Consider the following 19,675-nt stretch of genomic DNA (forward strand, 5'->3'; position numbering starts at 1 on the left):
CTGATCAAATAGAAACATTCATAATGTAAAGAGATTGCTAGTCTGTTTACACACAAGAAGCCTAGCTAGTAACACGTTAATTAGAAAATGATAAACTCTTGATTAGGCAGTGTCTACTACGATTACTCGTTCATTAATATTAAGTAAATCCAAGATTTTTTTACCTTTAGAACTAAAATAATAAAACACACATATGACACACATTAGTCGTTACCAAGAACTCTAGCATGCTATATTGCTATAAATTAAATATTTAGAACGTGAATTACAAAATTAGACGTAACCGAATGACAACCATTTGAATTTTTTTCTTTGGTTTTACTTTAAAACGATTTTGAGCTAATATTTAATTTTAGTTGTCATTCTTAATGTGCTTTTTAAATTGGTAGCATGTTAATTTTAGTGCAACTAAGTACATTGTAATAATTTTGATTTTGGTTTGATAGCATGATGGATAATAGCACAAGTAAAACCCCTTACAAAAATGCTTGTATTTACCTTTCTGCTCTACATATACGAAAAAATAATCTGAATAAAATCCTTTACATATGGATCGATAATCTAGAGGGGACAAAAAAAATTCGGGTCCTCTAAAATTTGAATTTTACTTTTTAGAGAGTAAAATGTGATTTTCTACACTTAAATAGTTTCTCTTTCATATTTATTCTTAATCCCACCTATAAAATCAATGGTGAGAAATCACACTTTACTCTCTAAAGTGAAATTCAAATTTTAAAGGATCCAAATCCAACAAAAAAAAAAATGAATAAGAGAATTTATCTCTCAATTTTTCTGCATAAAGAATCTTAAAAAGAATAACCATTAAGCTATAAATAATATGTAATTGATATTTGAAATCAAATAATATATTGTTCCTTTGAAAATATTCAATTATATAAATACTACCCACTTCGTTATATAACATTCCAAAATATCAACTATTTGGCTTTTAAGCCGAGGATCTCTACATTTCCAAGAATGAAATTTCTTTATCTATATCACCATGTTACAGCAAAATACACCAACCTCTAAATGGAGATCGAAATCAATAACCAAATGGGGGAGAAAAAAAGAAAAAAGCCGAATACATGAATACCTAACTACCATGATACATAGATAAATGTAGAAGTAACAATTACACAAGAATTTTTCTAAGCCAAAATCCAAAAATCACCTATCCATCTTGTCAATCAAACAGCATATTCGAGCGTCACAGTCTCCGTAGGTCGCCACATGGACTTCCGGGCACCCAAAAAGCCCTCATTTTCTTTAGTGTAAGTCATGCGAACCTCCCAGTTCATAGATTTCACCATGCTCTCAAGCTCGTTAATTACCTCAGCAGTGTCTCGAACAATAAGCATTCCTTCGGGCCTCAGAATCCGATCAACCTCAGCCACAACAGCTTGAAAATTGCACCTAAGAGACCAATAAACATATTAGCAAAATGACACATAATTATTGTATGTTGATATAATTTGACAAACTATTGATTGTGATGACTGAGAAATGAAATAATTATACACACCTTTTCTTGAGTCTTGAAAACAGATGATCTGCATGGAGGAGATCGTAGGACCTAGGATAAGTGCTAAACGATTCACACCAATCATGATACATGCCAAAAAGACCGCGTTCATATATAATAGGAAGTGTGTCTGGAGCATCTACTGAAACTACATTCATGACCCAAATATTCAAATCTTTCATAGCTGCAGCAAACCTGGAGCCCAAAAAACAGTTATAAAACAAAGTGACAAGGACAGTCTTATATAATTCGGATTAACATTTCAAAAGTGATTTTTCTTACCCTCCGTAGACTGATCTCATATCCATGACATTTCGAACATTTGACCATTGAATTCCCATCCCATCTAAATACTTGGAAACAACACGTTTCCAGTGATCATAGTCCGCAGTAAAATCGTCAGGGGCAGGCTTTCCATAAACTCCAACTTGAGAACTTGTCAACCAATAAGGTACGTTAGTCAGTCTTGCTGGCCATTGCGCTGGCCATTGTGAACCACGCTCTGATGAACTCACTGGCACTTTGTGCATGCAAGATTGCAATGGAACGTTCCTGGGATCAAAGAGATCAGATAGAAGACATGTCATATAAATGAAGACAATCATTTTGAATTTTCTTTTGCTAATTGTTTCTTTCTCTCTCTTTTTTTTTTATTCATTGAAAAGCTAATATATTTAGACAAAAGTGTAAGCAAATACATTCAAAAAGTAAAAGAGCCAGTTAATTTGAGGAGGAGGGAGAGTGAACAAAGGAGTGAAGAACACTCTTCACGAAGCTAAAAGTGTTTTTCATTGGAAATTAATTTTTCATTTTAAATTCTTAAACCACTGAATCCAATAATAATAATAATAATAATAATAATAACAACAACAACAGTAATAATGTTTCATGAAGAAATACCATGCTGCATTTGGATCATCAGAATCTGGACACATAGGTGGCTCGTTATTAGATCGTTGCTCGTAACATTCATTAGAAGTTGGCTTTCTGTATGTTGCTATACCAACTCCATTAAGTTTATCCCTGGTAATGTTCACAACTTCCCAGCACATTGCTTTTATTAGCTTTTTCATTTCTACAAAGCAAATTATAAAATGTCAGTGTCGATATACCCCGACATTAAAATGCTTAACAGAGCCAGCAGTTTAGTTATCATCTACCTTTCCATATTTCAACATCTTCCGTCTTATTTTGATAAATAGGAGTAGCAGACCAAACAAAGAAACCACCAGGCCGCAATACTCTATTCAGCTCCAAGAGAAGTTTTCCACCTACAATTGTACAAATGGTAAGCTGCTAAAATAAAAAGCCACTTGCACATGAATCAGTGTTATATTATTACTATATAAAGAAGCTGTCTCACTAAATTCTCAAAGGATCGGGTTCAGACTGTTCAGTACAGAAAAGCTGCATAACAATTCAAGCTTGTATGAACATGCATTCATCTAAACACTATAAAACAGTGAAATACCTTCTATATGCCACGGAACTCTACATCGTGCACAATGGACTATATCAAATACTCTTCCAGGGTAGGGAAGCCTCACTGTACCCATCACGGCAGAAATGGCAGGAACTCCCCTCTCAAGTGCAAATTGTACCTGAGCTTCATGTTCATCTTTTGGTGCCAAAGACATTGTAAGTACGTCTCTCTCAAAGAGAAAGCCACCAAAGCTGGCAACACCACATCCAACATCTAATACCACACGTGAGCGTCTGCCCCAAGCTATATCAGGTACAGACTGCATCACAATGTTCCTCAACAATGTCAATAAAATAAAATAGAGGAGATCACATTTCAAGTTAGTAAATCAGAAATCACATATCACACGCTCTGACAACCTTTTATCATACTCAACAAATAACATAACAAAGACTTCTGAGGGTAATTTTGAAATGATTTCCTTTTATGCTGGATGACACACAGGATAAAATATTCTGAATATTTATCTGTAAAATCAATAATGAAATCACAAATACTTGAGCAGAGGTCACAAAACTCCATGTTAATTTTGCTTTGTTTGATTTGAAATTAAATTAGAAGCAGCAACTAGAGAACACAAGAATTATATAAAGAGATCAATCGGGACCAGTGTATACAACATTTTTTCATGGAACAGGTAATATGGATTTCTGGAACTTGCAACAACATCCCATCCAGTTTTTTTCATATGAACTTGTAAACATCAAAAGCAACCAATTTTACCTGTTGTATAGTGTCAATATAATGAAGTGCCCCATGCTTGAATTGGGTTCCACCACCAGGAAAAGTAAGGTACTCGCCTGTAACTTTCACCCAATTTTGATGGCCCTTATATTCAGCAAGCTTAGTGTGTGGAACGTTGTAATACCATATCTGCAAGAAAACAGCTCATTATTTTATTGAAGAATATCTTGTCAAACCAATAATGATACTTGCTTGCATTTATGTTGATGCATACCTTCTCTCTGCTTTTGGGCCATGTAATTGGGCGTCTATATCCTTCTGGAAGAGGGACAAGGCAGGTAGGAGGTTCTTCAGGACAGTGCCTTTCTCGGTGCTCATAATGTTTGGTACTTGGAAGTTTCCTGATTGCTTTCAAGTTGTCAAGGCATGGGATGTAGTCAGGGCCAGCAGTGGAATTGCATAATTTCCAGTTGTACACAGTGGATTGCTTGGAGGATGCTTGTGACTCCTTTTCATTCTTCGACTCTGCTGCCTGAGTTGAAAAAGACCCATTCTGAGTGGTATTTTCATTCAGAAGCTCTGACTGGGCCCCAGAAGCGTATACTTCAGTTGAAGTCTGCTTGTTGGCACTGTCATCTGTTTCCTTCTCATTGGAGCTTACATCTGATTCTTTATCACTTTGTTGCACCTTATCTTCTGTCTTGTTATCAGTTGTTTCACTTGAGTCATCAGATTTCTTTTCACTTCCATCTGAATCAGATTTATTTGCACTTTCATCTGAATCAGATTGCTTATTTTCATTCGATTCAGATTTTGTATCGGTCTCATCAGATTCAGATTTCTTCTCACTATCACCAGAACCAGGTTTCTCAGTTTCACCACTATCCTTGTTTTCTGTAGTTTGTGAGTTTGATTCAGTACTTTCTGTGGGGGAATCTTTGTCCTCTGTTTTCTTGTCTCCATCTTCTGTTTTAGATTCTTGAGAAGACTTTTCTTCAGACTTGTCCTCTGATTTTTCTTCCTGGTTTTCTTTCACGTCAGAGTTGTTTTCTGAGGTGACATTTGTGTCCCCCTTGGTTGCATCCTCAGGAAGATCACCCTGATTGTCTTCAAACTTCCGAGTGTTGCCACTATTGTTGTTGTCAGTCACCTGTTCTTTCGTGTCACTCTGTGCTTCTTTCATGTCAATCGTGTTGTCCTGAGCAGCATCGGTCTTGTTGTCCTGAGTAACATCGGCATTTTGTGCAGGAACTACAGAGGAGGATGTCATCATCCATACCCCAACCAGACATAGAGCCACAAACACAACAATTGTCACTGTCGAGCAGAAACTGGACGATGACTTTTTATTATTGTCTATTCTAGTATATCTTGCTTGAGCCATGTTTTAGCAGGGTCCAACAATTCACACTGATAGTTTAAATCTGGTCAAGAAATAAAACCAGAATTAAACACCAACCATGCTCATAATCTGATTAGTAATGGCAAAACTCAGTTGCCCACATCTACACAACTCAAATATAAATAAATCTAACGAAACACATACAGTTACACGGAAATTCCATGTGCCAATAACTATTAAGAAAAATCAAATTACAGGATGCTAACAAATCTTTAAGTCAAATCGAATTGGAGGTTTAGCTATTGCCATAGATTAGTGATGATTTCAATTTCCTCTTTTCATTACATTGACATTTTTCAAGTTATGAAAGAACGAACACAAATATTGAACACAGTAGGAGATCTAATCAATTCACAAAAACCAAGAACAACCGGATCAGAAAGTTCCACGAACGGAAATGCCAATCTTGAACGATAAAGAGCGAAATTCAACAATAGAAGCTGTCAAACAGAGAGATGCATAAACTAAATGATTGCCGCGGATTGCTGAAGCGGTTGACAAAAATATCGAACGTATTGAACAGATTAGCAAGCAACAGCGTAAAGTCAAAGCGTAATCAAGAACACTCACTCAGATCTACGCTACCGGAAAGAAAAAAGAAAATAAAGAACTACGATAAAAGATAACGTAATCACCCTTTCACGGAACAATGCAATCACAGAGAAATATGACAACGAAATATAAGAAAACCACCACAGTGAGCTCAGAAACGAGAGAACAACCAAAATAAAATCAATAAATTATATAGATGTTGAATCGGTAACACAAAACAGCGACGTGTAAAGGAATAATAAAGAAAGAAATAAAAGGGAGAACGATACGTAAGGATGGCAAGGAGAATAGATTGAAGGGAGTGCAGTACCTATGGATATTCGGAATGGAGCAGATCTGAGAAGAAGAAGAAGGAAGAAGATTAGAGTGGTTATCTTGTATCCATGTCCATGGCGTTGTGTTGTGCTGTTTTTCACGGGGAAGAAAGAGGGAGATTTGAGTGTAAGGGGAGAAAAGCAAGAGGGTGGGGTGTAATATATGATGGAAAATGATGGAGCCAATTGGGTTGCTATCAGTTATCAATTCAATGTCTTTTGCGTTTGTCCTTCTTTTTCATTTTTTGGACTGAAATAAAAACAAACAAAACTAAAATGTGATCATGTGATATAAAAAATAAAAATGGGTTTAAAAAAATAATAAAAAGTAGTTTTATTTACAACGAAAAAACAGAGAACAGAAGCGAGTAGGAATAGGAGAGTGTTGGCCACATGAAAGGCGGTGAAACGGGTGCTGATTAATGATTAACGTGCGCCCTAAACGCAAGCAGCAGTAATAATAATCCCCCCTAAATCACCTCTCAAAATAAGCCAATTAGCACCCTTATTAATTATCATGGTCGTACGGCGTTCCCTCTTCCTTTCTAAGTTCTTACTAATGCTACGATTAATTAATTGTTTGTGTATTATTGTATCTTCCTCCGTTAAAATTGCATTCAGAGTTGTTTTTTTAAATATTCCACTTTGCATCAGAATTTCTATACTTGGATCGTCCTCGACATGTAAACATAGTAGTCTAGAACCATAAATGAACATGTTAAGGAAAATTTTATGGTGCGGAAATGAGAAATGTTTCCCGCTGCTGAATTTACGTATCAAGTTTGAAGAGTTAATATGTGTCTCACGTGAATGAAAGTAAAAGAGCAAAGTTATTATTTGTGAGTTGTGACACGACAAGCAGAGTTGGATCTCACTAATATCAGTTTAAAACTTTAAATTTGACAAAGTTCTAACAAATAATTTAATAATGTATAATTTGCATTAATATATATTGTAATTATTTATATTATTTTAAGGATAAACAGAAACAGATCTAGATGAGGACGAATAGTAATCTTGTTCTTCCTAAATTTTAAGGAACTTTACTTGTATATAAAATATGTGTTTAAAGAAATAAAAATATTATGTAATTAGTAGTTTTATATATATTATTTTTGATTATATAATGGATTTATGTCTCAATTGTTTAGTTTATTAATATTTTTACTTAATCAACTTAATATTATATTTTTAAGTCTTTGTATTTTTTAAATTATTTTTTATTAAAAATATTATTTGTACATTAAAATCAGCCACTATTGTATTTATGTATAAATACATATATGGTTTAATTTATTTTAAATATATATTTATATTCTAAGATATATTTTATACTAGTGGCTGACATTAGTGACTGATTTTTGTGTACACCTAGCATAGTTGAATTTTTATATGATTATCTCTATATATATAGTTGAATTTTTGTGTACACGTAGCATATAAAGGTACTATGTCTTTCATATAATTAATAGTTGATAATTTGTTTATTAATTTTTTAAAATTTTTAAAAGAATTATTTTTAATTAATAAGATGTGTAATAATTTTTTAACTGAATACATTATAAATGATTGATATTTTATAATTTTATAATATACTATTAATATTGTTATGTTTCTTTTATATAGCTGTCATGCTAAAAAAATTGTGAAAAAGATGTATAATTTTTTAATATATATAGTGATAAACCTTTTAAAAAACTAACTCAATATCTATATGTTATGTCTAAGTTGCTTTTATGGAATGAAAAAATTATAATAAAAAAATAATTAAAAATTTTGTTTAAAATTCTACCCCTCTATATTAAAATTCCAGGATCTGTCCCTGTCTACAAAAATTCTAAATGCTGATAAATCTACCCACAAAATAACAAAATTGAAGTTGTAAATGACAAAATTATCTAAACTCTAAAAACTACCCAAAAATATCAAATTACCCTTCTTATCCTAACTTAATCCATCCTAATCTATAATCCCCTTTATGGTTTTATCACCACTAAATTCTTTTTCTCCAACTCTCATCCACATCTACCACAACTGCGAGTATCACCTTCACTCCAACCACCATCCCCGTCGCCTCCTTCTTCTTACCACTACCATCCTCCCAACAAACAACTAAATTCAAAGGTCAAAAGCTAGATAGATCTATGCACCACTATAAACTATAACCAAATACTAGTCACTGCCACCATTCCCAAAACCACAGTAATTGCCATTGTCATTACTGCCACTTCCATCACCACTGTTTCTGTTGTATCCACCTTAACAACGACCACTACTATTAGTGAGGACAGTGTCTCCAGCGGCGAGCTTCGTCGACGGTGATAGCAGACGTGACAGTGGCGGAACGGTTCCTCCTCCATTGCAACTCTCCTCTTTTTCTCTGGCTAACTTGAGCTCTCCCTCTCTTCGTTCTCTACGCCTCTAGCTACGATGGCAACACATCTCTTCCTTCCTCTGGTGGCAGCTTTGACAGCCGCGACTTTGAGGGAAGCTTTGACGGCATCAACACATTCCTTCCTTCCTCCCTTCGGTTTTGTCGTTTTCTTTCACTATCTCTGTTTCGACCTTTTCTCTCACTCTTTCTCTCTTGCTCGATGGCAACGGTGATGGTCACTACTAGTCTTGCCAGCACCCCCTTTTTTTCCTAATTTTTGATACTTTTAGAAAATTAATTGTGTTGCTTATAGTATTTGCAGTGGGATAGAGAGGGGATAAGAAATTAAGGTTAAAAGAATGGTAATTTAAAATTTTTAGAAAGCTTTTTAGAGTTTAGATTTTTTTTTCATACAATACCCATCTTTCATGGTACAATTTCAATTTCGTTGTTTTATAGGTAGATTTGTCGGCGTTTAAAATTTTCATGAATAAAAATAGTAATTTATCGTTATTTTAATGGATGAATTACGAACTACGTCTTAATTTAAAATGGATCGTGAATGAAGATTTGAAGAAAAAAAAATATTAGACTACACGTTATGAAAATAAGGATTAGGGTTTGGGGGAAGGAGGAAAGAGAATACGGAGAATGATAGGTAACTCTATTATTGATTGTGTCCATTAGAGTCTAGAGAACATGAGAGGAGCTATTTACAGCCAAGGGCCCAACGCCTCACTAGGGAATTCACAATAAATATATTTATAACACTCCCCCTTGAATGTCCCTAGTAGTAATAGTAGACTAGTGCCTCATAAAAAAAAACCTTACTAAAAAAATATCGTGAAGGAAAAAGAGCACACTGTCATGTAATACATTAGGTAGTTACCTCGTTAAAAACCTTACCAGAAAAAATCCAAAGTGGGATAAAAACCATGGTTAAGGAAAAGAGTACAGTCCGTATTACTTCCCCTGATAATTACATCACTTGATATCTCTTAGTCGGCGCATTCCTATCTTATATACTAGCTTCTCAAATATCGAAGTAGGTAGTGCTTCAGTGAATATATCTACTAAATTATTATTGGAATGGATTTGTTGAACGTCTATATCACCACTTTGTTGAAGATCATGAGAGTAGAAGAGTTTTGGTAAAATGTGCTTTGTTCTATCTCCTTTGATGTATCCTTCTTTTAGTTGATGTATGCAAGCAAAGTTATCTTCGTGTATGACTCTTGGCATTTTCTTCACAGGTAAGCCACATATATCTTGGACATGTTGGGCGATTGACCTAAGCCAAACACATTCTCGAATCGCTTCATGAATTGCTAATATTTCTACCAGGGATGCTACACATCCATGTAACAATGTAACCAAGTTGACCCAAGCCCAAATAAATTTACCCGCCTCCGACGTCACTAAAATAAATGTGACTTCCACACGCTTCATTATAAAAAAATTCCTTCTTCTTCAAAACGCACGAAACCGATCCTTCTCTTCAAATCTCTCTCAAAATCACTCAAATTTCAGTCACGTTCTCTGCGAAAACCACTATTGCAGAAGAATAGCGAGAAGATTTGGCAACGAACAACCACAAACAAACGAAAATAGCAACAGAGAGTACCAAAGGCATGAGAAAACTACTGTTCACTTGAAATCTTGCAATGTCACTTTTCTCTTAGTTGCATTTTAGGTTTACTGGATTGATTTGATTCGTTTAGAAGATCGAACTATTGTGAATGCATTTTTACAGTATAACTAGGGCTTGGAATGAAATTTGTTGTTATTTTCAATCAGTTCAGTGGATAGTGTAAGTAGGATTTTGAAATTGGTTATTACTCTGTTAAGTACTTCTTTTGCATGGAGAAATATTATTCTTGTTGATTGAAAGTTGGTTACCACTTATTCACCACATGTACATTGTTCGGTTCGGTGGCCTTTGTGATTTTGGTACACCAAGTGATTGTTGTTCGGTCCGGTGGCCTCTTTTTACTATGTTCAGTGTTTAAGATTATTGTGGTAGCATACAACAATTGTTTTCTAGCTCTTTCATTATTTATCATGTTTAATTCTATGCAAGAATGAGTTTTTCCGTGGCCTGCGACATTTTAATTGACTTGATTAAGATATACATGCTTGTGCTTATTGGTTTGGATAGTTTAACTAAGACTTTGAAATTGGTTGTTACTATGTTCAGTACTTCTTTTGCATGAAGAAATACTATTCTTGTTGATTGAAAGTTGATCACCATTTATTTACCACATGTACATTGTTCGATTCGGTGGCTTTTGAGATTTTGATTTACTTGATATTTAATGTGTTCAGGGTTTAGGGTTATTGTGATCGCATTTTTACAATATAACTAGGGCTTTGAATGATATTTGTTCTTGTTTTCATTCAGTTCAGTGGATAGTGTAACTAGGACTTTGTACTTGATTATTACTCTGTTCAGTACTTCTTTTGCATGGGCAAATACTATTCTTGATGATTGAAAGTTGATAACGATTCATTCACCAAATGAATGTTGTTCGGTTCAGTTGCCTCCTTTTACTTTGTTCAGGGTTAAGATTATTGTGATACTATTATCGGTGTATTGAGTGAAGTAGTGACCAATTTTTTTCATTACAACAAAACAGAAACAAAATAATAGTGACAAAGAAAGAGAAGCCACACTATAACGTAAGCACATTAAATATATTTTTTCGCTTTCATTCGAATATATCTATTTTGTATTATAAATATATCCTCACATACTATTTTGAAACAAAGGCAATAGCAACAGTGTTCAAGAATATGAGTCAGGAAAAGAAATATATAGTTGAAGAAATGGGATTCGGTGCCCTGGCACATGTCCCGGAAATGAACATCTCTCACGCCCTCTTAAGAGAATTGATTGAGTGCTATGATGAGTATCATGGATGCCTGAAAACTCTCCATGGAAAAATATACATAACACCTGCCAAGGTAGCAGCTGCGCTAGGCATAAACCATGGCGGTAATACACTTTCCACTTCTTGCTTATTTTCGGTTCATTGCTCCCTATAATTTCGGTTCATTGCTCCCTTTAATTTCGGTTTATTATTACCTTTAATTTCGGTTCATTGGTATATAAAAAATTAAACTGAACTTTTTTGGCTCATTTGTTGCTGTTAAAATATTGTAGGAAATCGTTTTCCTAAAAAGGTTGACTATCGCAAACTGAATGAGGAAGACAAGGCAATATTTAACAGCCTCAAATGTGTTATGTTGGCAACTTTGACAAAGTCTGTCCTAAATATGAGTATTGAAGGGGAAGAGAACTGACAAAAATTTCGTAGGACTTTTGTCATCTTCGTACAGAAGTGCTTCTTGATGCGGACAACGGTAAGCATGGCCTCCGCGATCCATAATCCACCTATCTTTTGCGTGGACAACATCCGACTGTGGGATTGGGCAAATCATGTGCTCAGCTTCTTGAGGAATGGAATCGAAAATAAGAGAAAGGAGAAGAAACAGTTCATTGAGGGCTGTGTTTTTGTTTTGATGCTGATATACTTCCATGAAACCAAGTTCCCTCGCTTGGATGGACTTGATGCTCCCCCGGTACCGTGGGTGGCCTATTGGACAAAAAAGATGATGCTCGACCGGATTTCTGAGGAAACAACGGACACAATGGTAATGTGTTGATTTGAATCATTGTGCATGAAGAAATATTTTTCTTGATAATTGAATGCTTATCATGTATTATTCATCACATGAATTGTGTTCGGTTCAGTGTTTATGGTCATTTTGATTCACCTGATTGTTTTTGTATTTTCTCATTTTAGATGCTTCTAAAATACTTTGCTAACTAAATAAGTTTATGTTTTAGGGACTTCTGTATAGAAAGCAAATAAAGGACGAAAAAATAAAAAGAAAGAAGTTGCAAAACAAAACAACTTTTCTGAAGGGGAAAAAGAAAAGAAAAAGGAAGAAAGAAGAAAAGAGAGTTGATGTTGTGGATTCTTCTTCGGAAGAAGAATCTTTTTCGGAATCCAAATCAGAATCCGAATTCGACAATATAACGCTGGCAGAAAGAACAAGACAAAAGAGGCTCGTGAACAAAGAAAAAATTGTTCCGACGGATTCAGAAACATCAAGTGAATCTCAAAACCAGTGCAGTTTAACTGGTTCTAATTAACAATATTTTGTTTAACTTGTTTAAAAAAGCAGACACTACTTCTTTTGAATGTATATATGTCAACGTTAATGTAAATGTTAATATTAATGTATATATCTAATGTTAATGTATATATTGATTCAAGTTGGATTACTCCTTGTCTTGTTATATACCTGTTGGAACTGCCTGGCTGTTGTTTTGTTGCAGGTTCACAGTGAATGAAATCAAGGTATTTACCAAAAAATTATGAACCCCAAAAACGCAATGAACCGAAATTAATACACCTGGTGAACCGAAAAAGTGCATATCTCAACATAACATAGAGCTAATTTTAAAAGAATCTTACTATCAGAACCCTGAACCCTAAAGCCAGAACCATAAACACTGAACCCTGAACCCATATACCCTAAATCCTTAAACCTAAACCCTAAATCCTACACCCTAAAACCTAAATCCTAAACCCTGAACCCGAACCCTGAACTCTGAACCCGAACCCTGAATACTAAACTCTAAACCCTGAAGGCTAAACCTTAAACCCTGAACCCTACCGTAAACCCTAAACTCCTAAAACCCTGAACCCTGAACCCGAAACCCTAGATCCCTAGACCCTAAACCCTAAACTCTCAACCATGAACACGGTGAACCGAAATTAATACATAGGGCGAACCGAAAGTTTGAAACACACTGAACCCCTGTACACTGAATCCTGAACCCATAAACCCTAAACCCTAAAACCCTAAACCTTAAACCCTAAACCCTAAACCCTAAACTCTAAACTCTGAACCATGAACCAAAAAACAAATTCTAATTATTCAACTTAGAAATTAATACACTAGACGAATAAAAAAATTGCATATATCAATATAGAATTTCACAAAAAAAGTGACTATTCATTAAAGACTATCAACATCCAAAAATTAAACCTGCTATAACTATGGGGAACCGAAATTTGCTCATGGGTGAACAAAAATTTACATTAATAAAAACTAAAACTTGTACAATCCTCTCTTGGATAATTCATATCTGGCGTATTGTAAAGAATGGAGCTTAACTGAATCGATAATCCAGAGTCTAAAAGGTTCAACTACAAAAGACATAATTGTGTATTAGCAAAATGAAAATTTGAATTTTTAACTAATCAAAAGTTAGTCAATTTTACCTCCCTTGGGGCATGTATTTTTCTTTTTCTTCATGGCATTTGAGATCTATTTTTCCAAGTTTGATCAAAGTCTATTCTTGGGCCGACCTCTTGTTTTGAGACGTGGTGGGCTTTGAAGGTCATTCACATTGCTTAATGTCGCTTCTTTGTGGGTTAACAAACTTTTTCCTTTGCTTCTCCCTTAATATTCTTCCATCTCTGCCATGACCTTGTCAAATGCTCGGTGCAAAATTCCAATCAACTCTTCAGACTCAGATGCAAATTCACATATATTGTGTGACCGAAATACCAATTCGTCAAATCTTTTACTTCTTGGCTCTAGTAGAGGTTCATCTTGGCTGTTCTTGATGTGTGTATACCTCCTCTTTATGTTCTTGCTCCAACATTCCAATATGTATTTCGGTGCCACGTTATCCACTTGCTCAAAGCTTAGGACACTTAGGGAATGGCGGCACAATATGCCCCTAGACTCAAACAGCAAACAATGGCACTTTACATCTCGTGATATTGCGTCGTAGGTGATGACAAACTTATTGAATGTGGAGTTGGAAACCTGCTCTATTACTTCATATGTTGTGAAACCTAGGGTGGAATGCATTGATCTTGTGATACAGTTCACTTTACCTCTGAATTGAGCTTGAACTTCCTTGAACTTCTCATGGATATATACATGCTGAAACTATGCCTCTATTGCTGATTTTGTTGCACATGGTATCACTGTGTGAAAATCTGCAGCATCGAATTCTCTATCTACTTGCTAGGCAATTGTCGTCTTGCTTCCCAAATTGTCTCAAGGGGCTATTCCGTGTGATGAACTTGTTGAAAAATGAATGCATACTCTCGCTCCTCTGTGTGCTTCTCATCCTGGCCCAAAAGTGGTGATCCAAGTAAACCGGAATCCATATATGGCGATCCTCGTACAGCTCTGCATACCAAACTGAAAATATAAGGTCTGGTGAACCGAAAATAGTGCATGCTTTGGGAAAAAAATATGAGCATAAAAATAATTAAAATTGAAATCTCAATTACCTGAAAGCCACTTGTTGCCTCCAAGGCCGTACTTTCTAAGGAAATCGATCCAGTTTCTGTCAAATGCTTCTTTTGTGTACGAATTCCAAACAACATGGCTCATCTCTTGTTCAATTTTGTTGTGTCCCTTGTAGCCATTTAATTTGCTTGGAATCTTCTTCATAATGTGCCAGATGCACCAGTGGTGAATTGTTGTTGGCATGCACAACTCAATTACCCTTTGAATCGATGCGCATTGTGATAGCGCAAAAATGTGATTTCTGATAATGGCATTCATGTTCGTTCTCTCCCTGGTAATGGCGCCATAAACTTGGTGCATGATACAATGGTCCAAACATAACTTCACAACTTCGTACAACTAACCAGCAAGTGCACTGGGTCGTCCAAGTAATAAACCTTACGTGAGTAAGGGTCGATCCCACGGAGATTGTTGGTATAAAGCAAGCTATGGTCTTGTAAATCTCAGTTAGGCGGATAATAAATGGTTATGGAGTTTTCGAATAATAATAATAATAATAAATAAACAGAAAATAAAGATAGAAATACTTATGTAGATCATCGGTGGAAATTTTAGATAGGCGTATGAAGATGCTGTGCTCCTTCTGAATCTCTGCTTTCCTACTGCCTTCATCCAATCCTTCTTACTCCTTTCCATGGCAAGCTGTATGTAGGGCATCACCATTGTCAATGGATACATCCCATCCTCTCAGTAAAAAAGGTCCAAATGCTTTGTCACGGCACGGCTAATCATCTGTCGATTCTCGATCACGTCGGAATAGAATCCATTGATTCTTTTGCATTTGTCATCACGCCCAACAATCGCGAGTTTGAAGCTCATCACAGTCATTTAATCCCTGAATCCTACTCGAAATACCACAGACAAGGTTTAGACTTTCCGGATTCTCATGGATGCCGCCATCAATTGTAGCTTATACCACGAAGATTTTGATTAAGGAATCCAAGAGATATGTGCTCGGTCTAAGGTAGAACGGAGGTGGTTGTCAGTCACGTGTTCATAGGTGAGAATGATGATGAGTGTCACGGGTCATCACATTCGTCATGGTGAAGTGCAACGAATATCTTAAAATAGGAATAAACTGAATTGAATAGAAAATAGTATTAATTGCATTAAAACTCGAGGTACAACAGAGCTCCACACCCTTAATCTATGGTGTGTAGAAACTCCACCGTTGAAAATACATAAGTGATGAAGGTCCAGGCATGGCTGAATGGCCAGCCCCCAAAATGTGATCACAAGATCAAAAATACAATCCATGATCTGGTCAAAAGACCGAATGGTAAAAGACACCTAGTACAATAGTAAAATGTCCTATTTATACTAGACTAGCTACTAGGGTTTACAGAAGTAAGTAATTGATGCAGAAATCCACTTCCGGGGCCCACTTGGTGTGTGCTTGGGCTGAGCTTGAGCTTTACACATGCAGAGCTTCTTTTGGAGTTGAACTCCAAGTTGTAACGTGTTTTTGGCATTCAACTTTGGTTCGTGACGTGTTTCTGGTGTTTGACTCCAGAATGCAGCATAGAACTGGCGTTGAGCGCCAGTTTACGTCATCTAATCTCGAATAAAGTATGAACTATTATATATTTCTGGAAAGCTCTAGATGTCTAATTTCTAACGCCATTGAGAGCGCGCCATTTGGAGTTCTGTAGCTCCAGAAAATCCATTTCGAGTGCAGGAAGATCAGAATCCAACAACATCAGCAATCCTTTGTCAGCCTTCTATCAGAGTTTTGCTCAGGTCCCTCAATTTCAGCCAGAAATTACCTGAAATCATAGAAAAACACACAAACTCATAGTAAAGTCTAGAAATGTGAATTTAGCATAAAAACTAATGAAAACATCCCTAAAAGTAGCTAGATCCTACTAAAAACTACCTAAAAACAGTGCCAAAAAGCGTATAAATTATCTGCTCATCACAACACCAAACTTAAATTGTTGCTTGTCCCCAAGCAACTGAAAATAAAATAGGATAAAAAGAAGATAATATACTATAAATCTCAAAATATCAATGAATATTAGTTCTAACTAGATGAGCGGGACTTGTAGCTTTTTGCTTCTGAACAGTTTTGGCATCTCACTTTTTCCTTTGATTTTTAGAATGATTGGCATCTCTAGGAACTTATAATTTCAGATAGTATTATTGATTCTCCTAGTTAAGTATGTTGATTCTTGAACACAGCTAGTTTTATGAGTCTTGGCCGTGGCCCTAAGCACTTTGTTTTCTAGTATTACCACCGGATACATAAATGCCACAGACACATGACTGGGTGAACCTTTTCAGATTGTGACTCAACTTTGCTAAAGTCCCCAGTTAGAGGTGTCCAGAGCTCTTAAGCACGCTCGTTTTTCTTTGGATCACGACTTTAACCACTCAGTCTCAAGCTTTTCACTCGGACCTGCATGCCACAAGCACATGGTTAGGGACAGCTTGATTTAGCCACTTAGGCCTGGATTTTAGTTTCTTGGGCCCTTCTATCCATTGATGCTCAAAGCCTTGGATCCTTTTTACCCTTGCCTTTTGATTTTAAGGGCTATTGGCTTTTTCTGCTTGCTTTTTCTTTTTCTTTCTGTATTTTTTTTGCCACCTTTTTTCGCAAGCTTTTGCTATTCACTGCTTTTTCTTGCTTTAAGAATCAAATTTATGATTTTTCAGATTATCAATAATATTTCTCTTTGTTCATCATTCTTTCAAGAGCCAACAGTTTTAACATTCATAAACAACAAGATAAAAAATATGCACTGTTCAAGCATTCGTTCAGAAAACAAAAAATATTGTCACCACATCAATATAATTAAACCAAATTCAAGAATAAATTTGAAACTCATGTACTTCTTGTTCTTTTTGTATTAAAACATTTTTCATTTAAGAGAGATGAAGGATTTATGGAATTATTCATAGCTTTAAGACATAGTTACTAAATACTAATTATCATGTAGGAAAGACACAAACATAGATAAACATTAAGCATAAAAACTGAAAAACAGAGAAATAAGAACAAGGAATGAGTCCACCTCAGTGATGGTGGCGCTTTCTTCTTGAAGAACCAATGATGTTCTTGAGCTCTTCTATGTCTCTTCCTTGGCTTTGTTGCTCCTCCCTCATTGCTCTTTGATCTTCTCTAATTTCATGGAGAATGATGGAGTGCTCTTGATGTTCCACCCTTAATTGATCTATATTGTAACTCACATCTTCTAGAGAAGTATTGAGTTGTTCCCAAAAGTTGTTGCGAGGAAAGTGCATCCCTTGAGGCATCTCCGGGATTTCTTGGTGATGAGCTTTCTCATGCGTCTCTTGGGATCCATGAGTGGTCTCTCTTGTTTGCTCCATCCTCTTCTTAGTGGTGGACTTATCCTCCTCAATCGGGATGTCTCCTTCTATGATAACTCCAACTTAGTAACATAGATGGCAAATAAGATGAGGAAAAGCTAGCCTTGCCATGGTGGAGGGCTTTTCGGCTATTTTGTAGAATTCAAGGGAGATGACTTCATGAACTTCTACTTCCTCTCCATTCATGATGCTAAGAATCATGATGGCCCGATCCATAGTAACTTCGGATCGGTTGCTAGTGGGGATGATGGAACGTTGGATGAACTCCAACCATCCACTAGCCACAGGCTTGAGGTCTAGTCTTCTTAATTGAACCTGCTTGCCTTTGGAGTCTCTTTTCCATTGAGCTCCTTCCACACATATGTCCATAAGGACTTGGTCCAATCTTTGATCAAAGTTGATCCTTCTAGTGTAGGGGCGTGCATCTCCTTGCATCATGAGCAAGTTGAATGCTAACCTTACATTTTCCAGACTAAAATCTAAGTATTTCCCCTGAACCATTGTAAGATAATTCTTTGGATTCGGGTTCACACTTTGATCATGGTTCCTAGTGATCCATGCATTGGCATAGAACTCTTGAACCATTAAGATTCTGACTTGTTGAATGGGGTTGGTCAGAACTTCCCAACCTCTTCTTTGGATCTCATGTCGGATCTCCGGATACTCATTTTTCTTGAGTTTGAAAGGGACCTCGGGGATCACCTTCTTCTTGACAACAACATCATATAAGTGGTCTTGATGGGCTTTGGAGATGAATCTCTCCATCTCCCATGACTCGGAGGTGGAAGCTTTTGTCTTTCCTTTCCCTTTTCTAGAGGTTTCTCCGACCTTAGGTGCCATCAATGGTTATGAAAAAACAAAAAGCTATGCTTTTACCATACCAAACTTAGAATATTGCTCGCCCTCGAGCAAGAGAAGAAAGAAGAAGAAGAAGAAAAAGAAAATATGGAGGAAAGGGAGAAGTGTGTGGTTTCGGCCAAGGTGAAGAAGAGAGGGTTGTGGTGTGTGAAAATGAAGAAGGATAGAGGGGTTTATATAGTGAAGGGAGAGGGAGTAGGTTTGGCTATTTAGGAGGGGTTTGGGTGGGAATGAGATTTTGAATTTTGAAGGTAGGTGGGGTTTATGGGGAAGAGTGGATGGATGTGAATGGTGAAGAGGTGATAGGGAAGAGAGATTGAGGTGATTGGTGAAGGGTTTTGGGAAAGAGTGTTATTGGATTGTGTGAAGAGGAGAGAAGGTGAGTTGAGGTAGGTGGGGATCCTGTGGGTCCACAGATCCTGAGATGATCCTGTGGGGTCCACAGATCTTGAGGTGTCAAGGATTTACATCCCTGCACCAATGAGACGTGTAAAACGCCCTCTGCATGCAATCCTGGCGTTCAACGCCAGATTGATGCTTGTTTCTGGTGTTGAACACCAGCTTCATGCTTGTTTTAGGCGTTCAACGCCCATTTGCAGCATGTTTCTGGCGTTGAACGCTAATTCCATGCTTGTTTCTGGCGTTCAGCGCCAGCTTTCCTCAGGGTGTATTTTTGGCGTCTGAACGCCAGGATGCTGCTTGTTTCTGGTGTTCAACGCCAGATCCATGCTCTGTTCTGGCGTTGAACACCAGCCAGATGCTTCTTACTGGCGTTTAAACGCCAGTAAGCTCTTCCTCCAGAGTGTGC

At 36.4% G+C, this 19,675-nt stretch overlaps 1 protein-coding gene across 1 annotated transcript; it reads right to left on the bottom strand.

Annotated features, from left to right (window-relative positions):
* Window positions 1-891: 891 nt before the first annotated feature.
* Window positions 892-6,521, bottom strand: LOC112791098 (probable methyltransferase PMT26). The gene is made up of 9 exons (XM_025833803.3): window positions 5,957-6,521; window positions 3,967-5,116; window positions 3,732-3,881; window positions 2,997-3,267; window positions 2,686-2,796; window positions 2,426-2,600; window positions 1,808-2,077; window positions 1,526-1,720; window positions 892-1,416 (listed from the first exon to the last, which is right to left on the bottom strand). The coding sequence occupies exons 2-9, from the start codon at window positions 5,074-5,076 to the stop codon at window positions 1,191-1,193; spliced, it is 2,508 nt and encodes an 835-aa protein (XP_025689588.1). The 5' UTR covers window positions 5,077-5,116; window positions 5,957-6,521; the 3' UTR covers window positions 892-1,190.
* Window positions 6,522-19,675: the final 13,154 nt, after the last annotated feature.

This window comes from Arachis hypogaea, chromosome 3 (genome assembly GCF_003086295.3).
Source record: "Arachis hypogaea cultivar Tifrunner chromosome 3, arahy.Tifrunner.gnm2.J5K5, whole genome shotgun sequence".
Lineage (NCBI taxonomy): Eukaryota > Viridiplantae > Streptophyta > Magnoliopsida > Fabales > Fabaceae > Arachis > Arachis hypogaea.

Bases quoted from the DNA above. Each gene is read 5' to 3' on its own strand.
- LOC112791098 (XM_025833803.3), bottom strand. From the start codon at position 5,076: ATGGCTCAAGCAAGATATACTAGAATAGACAATAATAAAAAGTCATCG. The intron at 3,882-3,966 runs GTATGCATCAAC...GTTTTCTTGCAG, and splicing joins GGCCCAAAAGCAGAGAGAAG to ATATGGTATTACAACGTTCC. The intron at 1,417-1,525 runs GTGTGTATAATT...TTGGTCTCTTAG, and splicing joins TTTTCAAGACTCAAGAAAAG to GTGCAATTTTCAAGCTGTTG.